The sequence below is a fragment of the Spea bombifrons genome, chromosome 1, assembly GCF_027358695.1.
Source record: "Spea bombifrons isolate aSpeBom1 chromosome 1, aSpeBom1.2.pri, whole genome shotgun sequence".
NCBI classification, from domain to species: domain Eukaryota; kingdom Metazoa; phylum Chordata; class Amphibia; order Anura; family Pelobatidae; genus Spea; species Spea bombifrons.
The window spans coordinates 35,556,158-35,570,838 of NC_071087.1; the positions used below are offsets into that span (position 1 = coordinate 35,556,158).

The 14,681-nt window shown below is 40.7% G+C and overlaps 1 protein-coding gene across 1 annotated transcript; it reads right to left on the minus strand.

Annotated features, from left to right (window-relative positions):
- Window positions 1–7,508: 7,508 nt before the first annotated feature.
- On the minus strand, window positions 7,509–12,543 carry RPS3A (ribosomal protein S3A). The gene is made up of 6 exons (XM_053460607.1): window positions 12,394–12,543; window positions 11,456–11,559; window positions 10,831–11,018; window positions 9,137–9,345; window positions 8,046–8,155; window positions 7,509–7,684 (listed from the first exon to the last, which is right to left on the minus strand). Exons 1-6 carry the CDS (start codon window positions 12,453–12,455, stop codon window positions 7,563–7,565), a joined length of 795 nt encoding a protein of 264 aa, XP_053316582.1. The 5' UTR covers window positions 12,456–12,543; the 3' UTR covers window positions 7,509–7,562.
- Window positions 12,544–14,681: the final 2,138 nt, after the last annotated feature.

Here is a 14,681-nt window from a genome sequence, read left to right on the forward strand (position 1 = left end):
ACTAAACAAGAAAGGAGAACGGATAAACAAGATCTCAGCAGTAGAGAGACCAGCACAGAAGTTGATCTTATTATTGGAAGCTGAATGACTGAATGTTCTAAAGGACTTCACTATAATTTATTATAGTTATTAATGTGTTATTAAGTGGAAATTACTCATGTTTGGAAAACATGTATAATTTGGTGGGAGTGTAACAGACTTAACTCTGTCATTTATGTTATAATTTGTTGTATTCATGTTCTCATAGTTTTTGCAAGTTTTAAATGTGGATAGGGTTTACACTGTCCATGTTGCAGGGGGAATGTGTTTGGGGTAGGACTGTTACTCAGAAGGAAATGGTCTTGGGATATACTGGTCATAACAGTCATACTGGTCATAACAGTAATACAAGAGAGCCAGCATATCAACAAGAGTTATCAGAGTCCATCCTCATATACAAGGTTGTTTAGCAAACCCCTGAAAAGGCATAAGGTCTGTATATTTTTACTTTGTATTAGTAATATGCAAAAGATAGATAATTTAGGGATAAGTCATTAATGCATATTATTTGTATTTTGTTTAGCTCTTACGGTGAATTTTTGGAGTTAAAGGAAAGTTTACAATAAAGCTTTTAAAAATCATCAGTAAAGTTTTAGCCATCATTCAGACGGGGTCTGCTACAATAAGTACAAGTAGCATATTGCTATTTTTATCCTCGAGCATGGCCATGTCTTATTTGGGACATCTTTGAAGCCAGCCACTTCAATTCATCCCCATCAAACCTTATGTGTTTTAAATCTAGACACCACGGGGTATTTGAAATTCTAGTATTTAACTCTTTCCATGCATTATTTCTACTACTAGCCTTTGTCAAACTTTGTTTTAACATATGGTCATGTGTTGTTTGGGACATATTTGGAGCTGGCCAATTCAATTCATCCCATCAAATAATATATTTTCAAAACTAGACACAAGGGTATTACAAATGCTGGCATTTTAACGCTTTCAGTGCACTAGTTTTACCAACAGCCATTGTGGTGGTATTTGTGTGGGGGGGGGCTGGTTCCCATACACATTGTACTTCAGGTATGAATTTACATCTCCTGGTATATGCCACAGATAAACAACATTCCAATATGTGTTCAGAAACATCTCCTGAGTACAGTGATACCCCATCTGGTCAGTCTGTGCACATGTCCTATTTGTGGGACGTCTTTGAACCCGGCCAATTGGATTTACCCAATCAAATCATAATTTTTTTTAAAAACTTGACACCACATGGTCATTTAACATGCTACTATTTTAACTCTTTCCATGTGAGAATTTTTGTGAAGATATAACATTAATTTTAAGACTTGCTCATAAAAAATCCTCTTTTTTTAAATTTTGTTGGAACTGGAAAGTTTAGGCTTCTCCTTACTATGACGCCAAAAAAATTGGCAATAGCTATATGGGAAAAAGAAGATTGTTCTCCAGTTCTACCCATCTAGGGGCAGGATGTGCAAATGTGTTTTGTAGGGCTTGCGTCAGCCGAGTTGCATTGTGGTAATGCAATAAATTCGGTGCACCCATTCCACCATTAACCCCTTCAATCCCCTAAAGTGAGCTAAGTGATGCCAGTGATGTCACAATGACATGTTCAGGAGGTCCCTAAGAGGACCTCTAACCTTTAAAAAAAAATATATATATATATATAAATATATATATATATATATATATATATATATATATATATATATATATATAAATACAAAAAACAATGTAAAAAAATAAATATATAAAAAATGTTAAAAAATGTAAAAGCCTTACATCCCATTGCCCTAGCATAACCTCTACCCAGTATAACCTCTACCACAGGTTGGACACCCCTTCATTAGTAGATATGGCCTCTGAACTGGTGTTTCAGGAGGCACATCATTTTTAAGGAGATAATATGCCTCCACTATGATACTTCTAATTTGCTCTATTTTTGTATATCCTTTACCAGACTGGCCCACAATTTCCTATAGTTGTATTGCTCTAAACTTTGTATAGATTTTGCCAGATAAACGCCCAAATCATTGACTCATTTCTCCAAAGGAAATGTTGGCTCTTGAGGGGTAAGCCCTATGGGTAAAGCGTTAGTTTTGGTTGTATTGTTTTTGTGGTAAGAGTACTGTCAATACACCAACAACTTTTGGAGAGGGTGAAGAGCAGCACCTGGGTTTGAAATGGCTAAAACAATGTCAGCAGATAATTCAGTCTTATGCTCCATAGATCTAGTGCGAAAGCCTTGTAAGTCAGGAGAGCTTCTAATAGCAATGGCTAGAGATTCCAGTGTGAGCACAAAAATAAGAGGGGACCGTGGGCATCCCTGTCTCGTACTGTTGGTCATTTGAAAGGGAACAGATTGAAACCCAGCATAACAAATTCTAGCTCTAGGAGAGGAGCAAAGGGACAGTATAGCTTGTACAGAATAAAAATAGCTGGAAGTTTATATTGCTTGAGTTTCCCCTCATAGGTCTAATTTAAACAATGCCTTTTCAGCATCCAGAGATAGCAAACGCAACAGAGCTTTGCTACCTAAAACTACTTGATCCAGGTCGATTATGGACAGTAAAATCAGATTCACCTTATCAAAATTTTAGAATATAACTTGATGAGCCAAGTCATGAAATTGGTGTTTGGTGTTTTCCCTGGTTTAGGGATCGTTATGATGAAAGTTTCTAAGACCTTTATGTTGGAGTTCCAATGTAGTCAGTGTATCCAGTAGGTTAAGGTATTGTTCCCTACTCTTCCAAAACGTGGGAGCTACGTTGTATAAAATGGCCCAGAATTAAAGCATTATATGCCAACCATACACTGAATATCAGGGGTATAGTTATTGGCAGAAATTCCCCCATCTCTAGCTTGAAATTTTTTTTAATGGGCACCATCTTGTGAGAGGCAACACTATGGCGCTTGTGGTCACTCTGGAGCAGTCGCAGTGCATTTTGGTGAGGGTTTACAGTGTCATCGAATGCCTAGATATTGGGGCATTTCAGTAACACCGTTTCAGATAAGATTGATCTTTTATAACTTTTTAAAGCAGGTGGACGCCACCATATTTAATACTAGACATTAATATTTGACACTCCAGGGAGGATTAGACAGGGCTTCGGCTGCACTTTTCAGTGTTGCTAAATGCCTCAACGTCAAGGCATTAAATCAATACTGTTTGGGAGAAGAAAGTGATCTTTGCAATACCTGCAATACCCACCTTCATGTTCCCCACAATCAACTGAAGCCCAAGCAAACCTGCATACTTTGCTACAAGGTATACAGATTGGACCAAGAGATCTCCTTTATTATCTGTTATTGTTTTCTGTATTGATATTATCATTTTCCTGTTTCTGTGCCTGAATTGTCTATTACCCTTTTTTATATCAATGCTTTATGGCCTAGGAATGCCTTTACTGGGAGTTGCAGCATTTTTCCACTGATTGTTTTATTTGTTTTTATTTGGTAAAATTTATGTCATGCCTGTCACTACTTAAGTGTGTTATATTTTACTTTCTATCTTTCTGCTCCACTGACCCCTTATCTCCTATATCTGCCCTCTTACTGCCCCCGTCCACTTTAACACTATTTAACACTCTCTATTACAGCTCTCACAACCTGCAATACCCACCTTCATGTTCCCCACAATCAACTGGTTTTTTGCCCGCCCTCCCTGCCCCTCTCCCACCCGCCCCAGTGCTGTTCTAATATATAGACAGTTAAGTACCGGATCTACTGGATCACGCCAGTAGGGGGCACCACACTGTGGATCCCTTTATTACCCACTACTCCCCATTAAAGCATTCCAGATCCTTTCCCTCCCAATCTCTCTGCTGTCAAAGCTATCCCAGTACCTCTACACTCAACCTGTATATGTGAAACCTACCTGCATTTGCTCTACCACTCCTGTCCTATTCCTATCATTCTCAACCAGCAAACTCAATCAACATGCGCAACCTAACCAATCTTATTCCTATCATCTCCAACCATAAACTCCCTCCCGTCTTTAACTGTGCCCTATGGAATGCCCGCTCGGTATGCAACAAACTTGCTTATATACATGACCTTTTTCTATCTCATGCTTTTAACCTCCTAGCTCTTACTGAAACCTGGATCCCCTCCCATGACACTACTGCTTCTGCTGCACTCTCCTTCGGAGGACTACACTTCAGCCACACTCCTAGGCCTGATGGCAGAAAGGGTGGTGGTGTAGGCATCCTTCTCTCACCTCACTGCACCTTCCAGAATATACCAAGCCCTCCCTCCCTCTCATTCGGTTCCTTTGAAGCTCACACAACCCGTCTTTTCTCTCCACTCTCTCTTCAAATTGCTGTCATATATCGCCCTCCAGGCCCTACCTCGCAGTTCTTTGACCACCTTTCTGCCTGGCTCCCTTTCTTCCTCTCTCCTAATATCCCCTGTCTTATTCTGGGTGACTTTAACATCCCTTTAGATATATCTAACAACTCTGCAAGCTCCAAACTCCTCTCCCTGACATCTTCCTCTGGTCTCTCTCAATGGACTAATTCCCCTACGCACACCGAGGGACACTCACTCGATCTGGTTTTCTCCAGATCATGCTCCCTTTCAGACTTCTCCATCTACCTCTTCCCTCTGTCTGACCACCACCTCCTATCTTTTTCTCCAGTGCTAACCCCTAACAAGACAAACTTACAGCGCTCACCTCATATTTGTAGGCCATTACCAGAAAATACCATTACCCAACTGTCAGCCTCACTTGAACCTCTCTTACCTTCCATGTTAACCCTTTCCTGCCCAGACACAGCAGCCTCTTTCTACAACAACACACTTGCTTCATCCCTCGACACCATAGCTCCAATTACCACAAGTTACCCCCGACAATTTAAACGCCAACCATGGCATACCAAAACCACACGGTATCTTCAGAAGTGCTGCCGCACAGCTGAGCGCTACTTCAGAAAATCAAAATCCAGCGAAGACTTTACTCATTATAAATTCATGCTTCACACCTACAACTCTGCCCTCTCTCTTGCCTAACAGCTCTACTTCTCCACTCTCATATCCTCTCTTTCTTCCAACCCACGACGCCTTTTTTCTACTTTCAACTCCCTTCTCTGTCCCTCCACACCCACACCACAAACCTCTCTCACTGCCCAAGATCTTGCTACCTACTTCAAAGGGAAGATCGAGACTATTAGAAAAGACCTCTCTTCCTTACAACTCCCTCCTACACCACTCACCACCACCCTCTCTACTCCTACTATACTAACTGCCTTTTCCCCTACAACCGAAGAAGAGATAGCCACTCTTCTTTCTTCCTCTCACCCAACAACCTGTCCCCTTGACCCCATCCCTTCACACCTCACAAAGTCTCTATGTCCATCCCTTGGTCCATCACTTACCCACCTATTTAATCTTTATCATCTGGATCTGTACCATCTGCCTTCAAGCATGCGCTAATCACACCAATTCTAAAGAATCCTTCCTCAGACCCCGTCTGTTTGACTAACTACCGCCCTATCTCTCTGCTTCCTTTTACCTCTAAGCTGCTTGAACGGATTGTGTACAATCGCCTCACTAACTTCCTCTCCTCTAATTCCCTCCTTGACCCTCTACAGTCTGGTTTCAAACCCCTTCACTCTACTGAAACTGCTCTAACAAAAGTCTCCAATGACTTGCTCTCTGCCAAAGCTAAAGGTCACTACTCTATTCTAATTCTACTGGATCTCTCTGCTGCTTTCGATACTGTTGATCACCACCTTCTTCTTGACTCACTTGCTTCTATGGGCATTCGAGATACAGCTCTCTCCTGGATCTCCTCATATCTGTCTAACCGTTCCTTCTCTGTCAACTTCTCAGGCAACACATCATCGCCTCTTCCTCTTTCGGTTGGTGTCCCCCAAGGTTCAGTCCTTGGCCCTCTGCTGTTCTCTCTTTATACTTCCTCTCTTGGCAAACTAATCAACTCATTTGGCCTCCAGTATCATCTATATGCAGATGATACCCAAATCTACCTGTCTTCTCCTGATCTCTCTCCATCTCTCATGTCCCGGATCACCAGCTGCTTGTCTGCTATTTCTTCATGGATGTCACAACACTACCTGAAACTTAATCTTTCTAAAACGGAACTCATTATCTTCCCTCCCTCCATCTCCACTCCACTACCTGAATTCTCTATCACCATTAACAACACAACTATCTCTCCTACTAACCAGGCCAGATTCCTTAGGGTCATCCTTGACTCAAGCCTCTCCTTCATCCCTCACATTCAGTCCCTCGCCAGATCCTGCCGCCTGCACCTAAAAAAACATCTCTCGTATCCGCCCATTCCTCACCCAAGAATCCACAAAAACTCTGGTTCATTCACTTATCATTTCCCGTCTTGACTACTGCAACACTCTTCTGGTTGGCATTCCACTGTCTCGACTCTCTCCACTACAGTCTATCCTTAATGCCGCTGCTAGGCTCATCTTCCTTGCACGTCGCTCCTCTTCTGCTTCCCCCCCTCTGTGAATCCCTCCACTGGCTCCCAATTACCTTTAGAATTAAATTTAAGATCCTGGTACTGACATATAAGGCCATCCACAATACTGCTCCTCCGTACATTTCTGACCTCATTAGCAAATACTCTCCTACTCGATCGCTACGTTCCTCCCATGGGCTAAGGCTCTCCTCCTCACTCATCACCTCTTCCTTTTCCCGTCTACAAGATTTCACTCGAGCTGCCCCATATCTCTGGAATCTGCTCCCAAGGAACATTCAGAATTCACCCTCCCTCCCGACATTCAAGAAACATCTAAAAACCCACTTCTTCAGAGAAGCATACCATCTTAGCTGCTAGAACATCCTTGTCATTGATACCCCCACAATACCCCTCACCCTTTCTCTATGCCTTATGTTTATCACCCCATTTTCCCTCTAGATTGTAAGCTTGCGAGCAGGGCTCTCTCCACCAAATGTATCGGTTTGTCTAAGTCTGTCAATTCTTGTCTTGTCATATCCCTTGAATTTATGTATTGTATTAAGCGCTGCGTAAACTGTTGGCGCTATATAAATAAAAGAAAATAATAATAATAATAATCTTTGATAACTTTCTAAATTAGTTAAAGACAGACATGTTAAATTTCCATGACATGCCTGGCATGTCAATTGTTCATTCATGCATCATTGGTCATACTATAGAGATATTTTAAAAAGATAACATCTTTACAGCCCCTAAGGACAGGAAAGTAAATAGCCATACCGACCCAGTGGTCTGATCCAGAGCACAGCAGCACTAGTGGCTGTAAGTAGTAGGGCTTCTGGTCTTAAGGAGTCACTCAATTATATTTTATGTTTGGAGGGAAGCAAAAAAGGTAGTCAGATTAATATCTTTAAACCTAAAGATTCACAGGAGACACGCATTCTCAAACTGAGGCATGACAAATTGAGGTCAACTTGATTATCCCAAGGTGAAATGCAAACAACTTCTGCAAGTAATGAGTACAAATTAGTTAACCAAAGTTAAGAAAAAAGGTAACTAGACTTGATTATATAGAACAAGTGTTTATTTTCTTTACAGGCTGTAATTCGGATTATGCATCTCAGACAGATTCCTGAACTGGGGGTTCGTATCCATCAGCCCGCTCTACTTTGGCGCCTGTCTCATCTCCTGCAGGCTTCCCAGCACCACCGCCTTCACCATGTAGTTCCATAAGTTTGCCCACTGGAAGAAAACAGTATGCTTAGTTAGTGTCCTCTAACCAATATATACCACAGAACTTTCTGCATTGTCACTAAAGCCCTAAGAAATACCAACATAAGAAAATGATAGGAAGCAGGAGCACCAGAACAATCTCACTATAATAATCATGGATCATTTGGGGCTTGAACAAATTGTTTATCATTTGTTCCCACTCAAGCTCTAGTGTACGCTCTAAAACTAGAGTACATTTGTTCCAAAATCTTATCCCTAAGGAAAGGGTTGATTAGAGTTTATAGAGAAATGTTGATAATTACATTTGGCTGGTATGCTAGAAATACATATCTAGGGTACATAATGGTACTAAACAAAAATAGTAACTTACACTCAAACTTTGGCTTTTTCAGCATCTTCACTTTGCGTACATACACATCGTGTAGAGGATAGATGGACTGGCAGGCCTTTTCAATGTCTTTGCCGATACTGTCTGGAATTCTGCAATTTAAAAACATTGTCAGTTTTTGCAAGTACTATAAAACAAAACGTATCAGGAATTTATAGAAACCAATCGTTTGAAAGAGGTCTGCTATTGCCACAACATTTCCCTCTACTCCAGAGTTCCCGGGAATCACACTGAGAAGCATTTTTATTACCAGTTCATGTCGTCATTTTACTACAATCCTCTCCAACCTTTTAGGTCATGTTTCACGCTCAACTGCTATGATTACCTAAACACTTATTCAGCAAGCGCTTGCCGTCCTGAATAAACAGACTTGGGAGGGGTGGTCAATATATGAGATATATATTTATAAACCACAGAACCCCCAGTGAACTCCACTAAGTTGATATAAAGACATAAGCAATATACAGTGCTAGTCTTTGTGGAAAACTTCCATTCTGTAAAATCCCCACTAAGTTTATGCATTGTGCGTGGAAGCCCAGAAGCATGCTACTGAAGCGAAAAGGCGGCCTACTTTCCAACTGAAATTAAATTCTGCATGCAGGTTAAATGTACATGATCCCATGTAAATTGACTCCACTGTGCATTTTATTCTAAGTTGGTGACCATGCTCTTTTGCTTTAAAGCATGTAGGTGTGCATTGAATGATCACATTAAGCTGCAAGCAATGGACAAAGCCAGTTCCCTCCTTTGTAGTTTTTACGCAGCAGCTACACTGCCCATCTGATGCATTACAGGAAAAACAAAACCACTTCTAGTGATGGTGATGACATCAATATCAGTGCCAACAGCATTCATCTTTCACACACAGTGAGGACTGACAAATAACCTAAGTACCAGCAGGGACAGAGCTTGAGGTATGACATGGCATTACTAGGAATAACACAAGAAGCAAAAGCCAAGTATAAGAAATGTGAAAAATTTGTATATACAGGAAAGTCAGCACAATTTCGATCCATAATCACGGTCGAGTCATTTGGGACCGAAACAGTTGTCATCACTATTAACATACTTACAGCTTGTTAACAACTTCTTTCAAGTCATTTGTCTGCACTTCACGAGTCATGATTTCCATCATCTTCTTGCGGATCTGACGCACTTGCTGGTGCTGGGCATAAGAAGTCTTTCTAATCTGGTTGTTACGCTTTTTGGTGAATCCAACACAGAATAGGCGAAGTAGGTAGCCATCTGTGGTCTTCACATCAACGTGAGCCTCAATCATGGTCTGCAAAGAGTTATAAAAAAAAATTAACCATTTTGGACATCATTTTCTTCAACTTCATTTGTTCACGAAACAGAATGTATGTTTTTTTGTAATCTAGGTTTTAAGGATTATAAAACTAGTTTGATAGCACACGAGTTAGATAATGGTAGCAACCAGTACTTAAGCAAGGGTATCAGAACTATGGCCTTGATTTTGACAGGCAGCATATCATACAGCACTGCAGCCCCTGACCCAGCTTAAATATACAATTGGGAAAGTCAGAACCATCTCAAAACATAATTGCAGTTACTCATTTGGGACCAAAACTTGTCATTCTTTGCCATCAGCTTCAATAACATGCTGATCTTGGAAGCAAGCAGGAGTATAGAACATTTTAAACAAACCAGAATATGCATTTACTTTAAACAGAAATTGTATTTTAACAGAATCAGTTTGCAAAAGAGCTTACAGGACAGTAGTTTCAGCTCACTGAATTCATTAAGCACAATAAGTTTTCGTTTTCAAAAAAAACTGGTAATTCCCGATATACGATAGTGAAGTTATAATGGAAAATTTGATTTTCGGATTCATAATGGATTGGAATTGTTGTAAATATTTTTCATACTTTGTATGTTATTGGTATGTGTTTTATATATTTAAAAATCAATAAATTTGAAGAAAAAAAAACTGGCAATTTTTCTTACAAGAAGCATTCAAACAGCCCTATAGACAACATATCATGAGACTTTCTAGAAAAGCTTTCCTGAACTATCCATTACATAGGCTACGAAAGCATGTCTTGTAGCAGCAAGCTCACGGCAATTGGAGCATTATAAATGTGTAAAACCAACCATAGAGGTTAATTATAAAATCACACCAAAAGGTTACGAGCCAGGTCTAAGAATCTAGGAGCCATAGCTAACCGACACCTGGGATTTACCAAGCCTTGCTGTTGGCAGGGAGAATAAAAAAAAAAATCCTGCCAACACTGGTGAATAAACCCATACAGCCCTTTCCCACCCAATGAAATAAATTTGTATTTGCCAAGTTACACTTGTATGCACCTTTCTGTATATATCTCATGGACTAATCCTCACCACTCTGTATTAGTGCATGTTATTCTTTTCTAGGGAAATTCCAGGTCAATTCTCTCCTACAAACTTACTTGGAAAAACTTAAGTCACGGTTGTGAGTGATCACCCATGTAATGTAACAGGGGTGCAATATGACTTTTTGGGGTTAAATGGTTTAAAGATGAAGCATATGTGAAGAAAAGTTTTACTACTAATATGAGCAGGAACCAAATCTGCAGGAGACAAGTAACACGACAAGCCTGCCAAGGACACCAATGTGATACAAGTGACCACTTGTGTTCAACCGAGCAGCTAAAAAGCTTTTATAAAACCACACAATATATATCACACAGCAACCTTACATTACTATTAAGCTCCTTGATACCAACAGAGAACATTTTGTGCTAGTCCACATAGATCAACATGTGCATACCTGCCATTTCTTGACCATGGAGCACATTTTGTCACGGGTGAGATCCATTCCATGAAAGTTGGTGAGACAGTTCTTGACCTGGACATCTTCTGTGATCAGCTTGAATTTACGGAAGGCAACTTCATCGTTTTGCAGGTCAGCAAGGCTCACCTCAAAGACACGACCCTTCAGCCCATCTGAGGCAATTTCTGTTTAAGAGGAAAAATCAAGTATGTAAGTGTGTATACAATAAATCACACCAGTTATAAATGCCTTGTTTAAACTAACAGATAAAGGGAAATAAGCCTGGGCCTTAAAAGCTTTTAATACATAATATATAATATATAATAAAATTATATATAATAAAAAAGCACAGGCTCATGAATTCTGGTCAAGCAAAACAGTTGGCTTTTGGTGCAACCAGGGCCAGATAAAACAAATCAACTATAAACTTTAAAACACATTATGTGCTAAAATCTGTAGTAGAAGAGCACTGCAGGAGCAGCAGAAGCCTTCAAGAAAAGGTACAGGATCAATCCTATACAATCATATCGCACATTACTTCCCATTACATGGGAAAGAAGAACTGAACATATTTCAGGAAACTCATGAACTCAAGCTTATAGATTAGCGTGTGTGAACTTACTGGTTCCCTGTGTCCTGGTGACCAAAGTCTTGCCAAGGTTGCGGATGTTGAACATTGCTGGTGCTTTAACATCATACCAGTCCTTTTTGGAGAAGGGATCAACACTGAAAGCACAAGCCTTTATATTAGTCCCAAGCCGACAGCACATCCCCATAACTGTCCCATATTTATGCCCACCGTGTCCAACTCAAACTTTCAACCATTTTCTATTTGTTTGGAAGATCATTGCACAAGTGAAGGTCCCCATTTTGATTTCTTAAGTGGCAAAGTTTCTACCACCACCACCTCCAAAGTAATGCCATTTCAAGACCCTCATAAAACATGTGGGAAGCAGAGAAAGTGAGTGAGTGTATATATATATATATATATATATATATATATATATATATATATATATATATATATATATATACACATACATATATACACACACACATTATATATATATATATATATACACACACCCAATAACACATTTATGCACAGACACATATATTCCATAACGCACACACAGAAGTCACTGGATGCACCACGGACCATGCTACTTTTGACAGCCTGGTAGGACACAAGCGCTGCGAGAAGGCATTAAAGATCCATGATCGGTGTCACACTGCATTACAACTTAAACGTGGAACATGTACACCGCCGGCATGCAGCAGCTTACTGTAACTGCCTGTCACCGACATGCCCCTTCCCAGCGCGAACACAGCGCCGAGCAGCACAAAAAATAAAAGCTGCAAGTTACCCCACAAAGGAACTCCCCGTGTGCTCCAGCTACTGCCAGGCCGCTGCTTTCGGGCCCGCAGGTCATGGAGCCGGGCTCCTTCGGGTTACCATCCGTCACATATCAAAGCCATCCGACACCCCAGACCCCAGCGGCCGGCGAGGCCGCATAACCAAGCAACACATCACTCTCCCTGCTGCTTATTTGAACTTACATCTTCTTCTTGGCACCCTTTTTGCCACCTTTGGTCAGCCTCTTGTTCTTGCCGACTGCCATCTTGCCGAGCTGGGAGAGAAAGAGGAAGTGCAGGCCGTACACGCGAGATTTCACAGGGAGAGGAAACCAGCGAGAGGAGGAGGCCCTGCGTGCGAGAACTGAGGGGGCCACCTAGCGGCAGCATGGAGGAATGCGCTGCTCCGCCGTCTTCTACGTGATGAGTTGAATGCCGTTCAGACTCCACCACATTACCGAATTTATACATCGTGTTTATCCAAATATATCGATTGAACTTAGAATAACATCATAGTAATGTCACCAGGCTGCCATTTTCCGCCTGCTCACCTATTTAAGGAAATACATACAATTTATTTCAAAATTAGCTTTATGAATTTATTTTAAAACATTACAAAAACAATAAAAAACCACAGCACTTGACTATATGGGATTGCCATGGAAGAACTCCTATAATAACTTTACCATATGGGGTAGAGGCCTGCTGAGACACAGGTTTTTTAACTTCAAATAAAGTACAAGCTCCATAGGATATTAGTAACAGCACCCATTACTCCCATTGCAGGGACAGTGCCATGCACACACCTAACAATATGGCACATTGTGTACATTATGCCATACACTATGCCATACACACATACTGAGAGTTCCCCAACATTGAATAGGTTAAATACACACAGAAATGCTGCACTCCAGCACATAGGAGGTTAACTCTCTCTCTCTCTCTCTCTCTCTCTATATTTATATATGCCACTTTCCCATATATAAATATATATGTATATATATATATATGTGTGTATATATATATATATACCCACACACAAGTGGCATTTCAGCACTGAAGAGGTTAAACACACACACGTGCTCCAGCGCTGGTTTGGCGAATGCTGCGGAAGGGGTCTCTTTAGACCCTCATGCACGTGCAAGGAAATCAGTCTCATTGATTTCAATGGAAGCGCTTTCCTGCCACTGACTGACTGCTTCAAACAGCCAATCAGAATCATTGAACCGCAGAGGCGGGCAGCTGCTGATTCTATCTCAGGTAATTACATATACTTTGTACTTTTTCAAGAATGCATATTCAGGGATTCACAGAGCAATTAAAAATGCATTCTCCAAAAAGGAGGATAAAAATAATGCACTTACCTGCCCTAGAAGCTGCAGCAGCTGCCCTCCTCCTCCTCCGGGCCATAAATCTTGCCACTGATTGGCTTCTTGAACCAGAGGCAGGAAAGTGCTTCCATTAAAATCAATAGAGAGGACCTTCTACTAATGCCCGCAGGGTCTGAGCAAACCCACCAGAAGTGTTGCCAAGCTGTCTGGAGCTGACGAGGGGTAAGTATACCACAAACGTGGAAATGGGATGGCTGAATACATCTCCTACATGGCATTTGGCTGTGGGGGGGTCTAATGCATTTGGGGGGATTCTGCAGAATCTCCTGATGGTTTTGCAAACTACACATAAAAGTTAAAAGGGACCACACAGCTTTTATATATACCGTACATTACAGCGCATATGATGGCTGGAGTGTCCCTTTAACTACACTTGGGCACTGACTGGAAAAGCAGGGGATAGTGCTTAGCTGTAAGTTACTTTTTCACTACTTTGTATCCAATCTGCATTCTAGTTAAATGTATCAGTGCCAGCTGTTACATTGTGTCTGTCAGAGGGGAGCCAAGCCATAGGGGAGAGAGATTGTACACTTGTTTGAGCAGGGCCCTCCATACCATTTTTTCTGTAATTCAGATTGTTATGCACCACTTGTTATGTCCTGTTTACTCATTGTACAGCGCTACAGTGTGATGGTACTATATAAAACATAAAATAATAATAATTTATACACAGCTTAGAGAGCAGCTGCAGACGCACAGCTTCCTACTTTCTCCATGGTCCAAAGATTCACTTCACTGATTGGCAAGAACATGGTCTTGTTTTTTTAATTTTTTATTTATTAAATAGTAATACAAAATTACAGGATATTGACAAAAAAAGATAAAGGAATGATCTTTTTCAAATATCAATAATCTTACAATTATGTAGATACATAGATACATAGATGTATCAAGGGATTTGTGGAAACTTTATGGGTAGATATCAACTTGGGGCAAAAAAAAAGGAAAAGAACTACTGGTTGGGATATGTTATAAACCACCTAATGTTAATAATGATGAGTAAGAGCAGCTGTTAGAACAAATTGAGAAAGCTGCACATCTGGGTAACGCGTTAATTATTGGCGATTTTAATTACCCGGACATAAATTGGGATAGAGA

Coding starts and splice junctions, on each gene's coding strand:
- RPS3A (XM_053460607.1), bottom strand. CDS start 12,455: ATGGCAGTCGGCAAGAACAAGAGGCTGACCAAAGGTGGCAAAAAGGGT. Junction 11,019..11,455: donor CACCAGGACACAGGGAACCA/GTAAGTTCACAC, acceptor CCTCTTAAACAG/AAATTGCCTCAGATGGGCTG. Junction 7,685..8,045: donor GAAAAAGCCAAAGTTTGAGT/GTAAGTTACTAT, acceptor GTTTTCTTCCAG/TGGGCAAACTTATGGAACTA.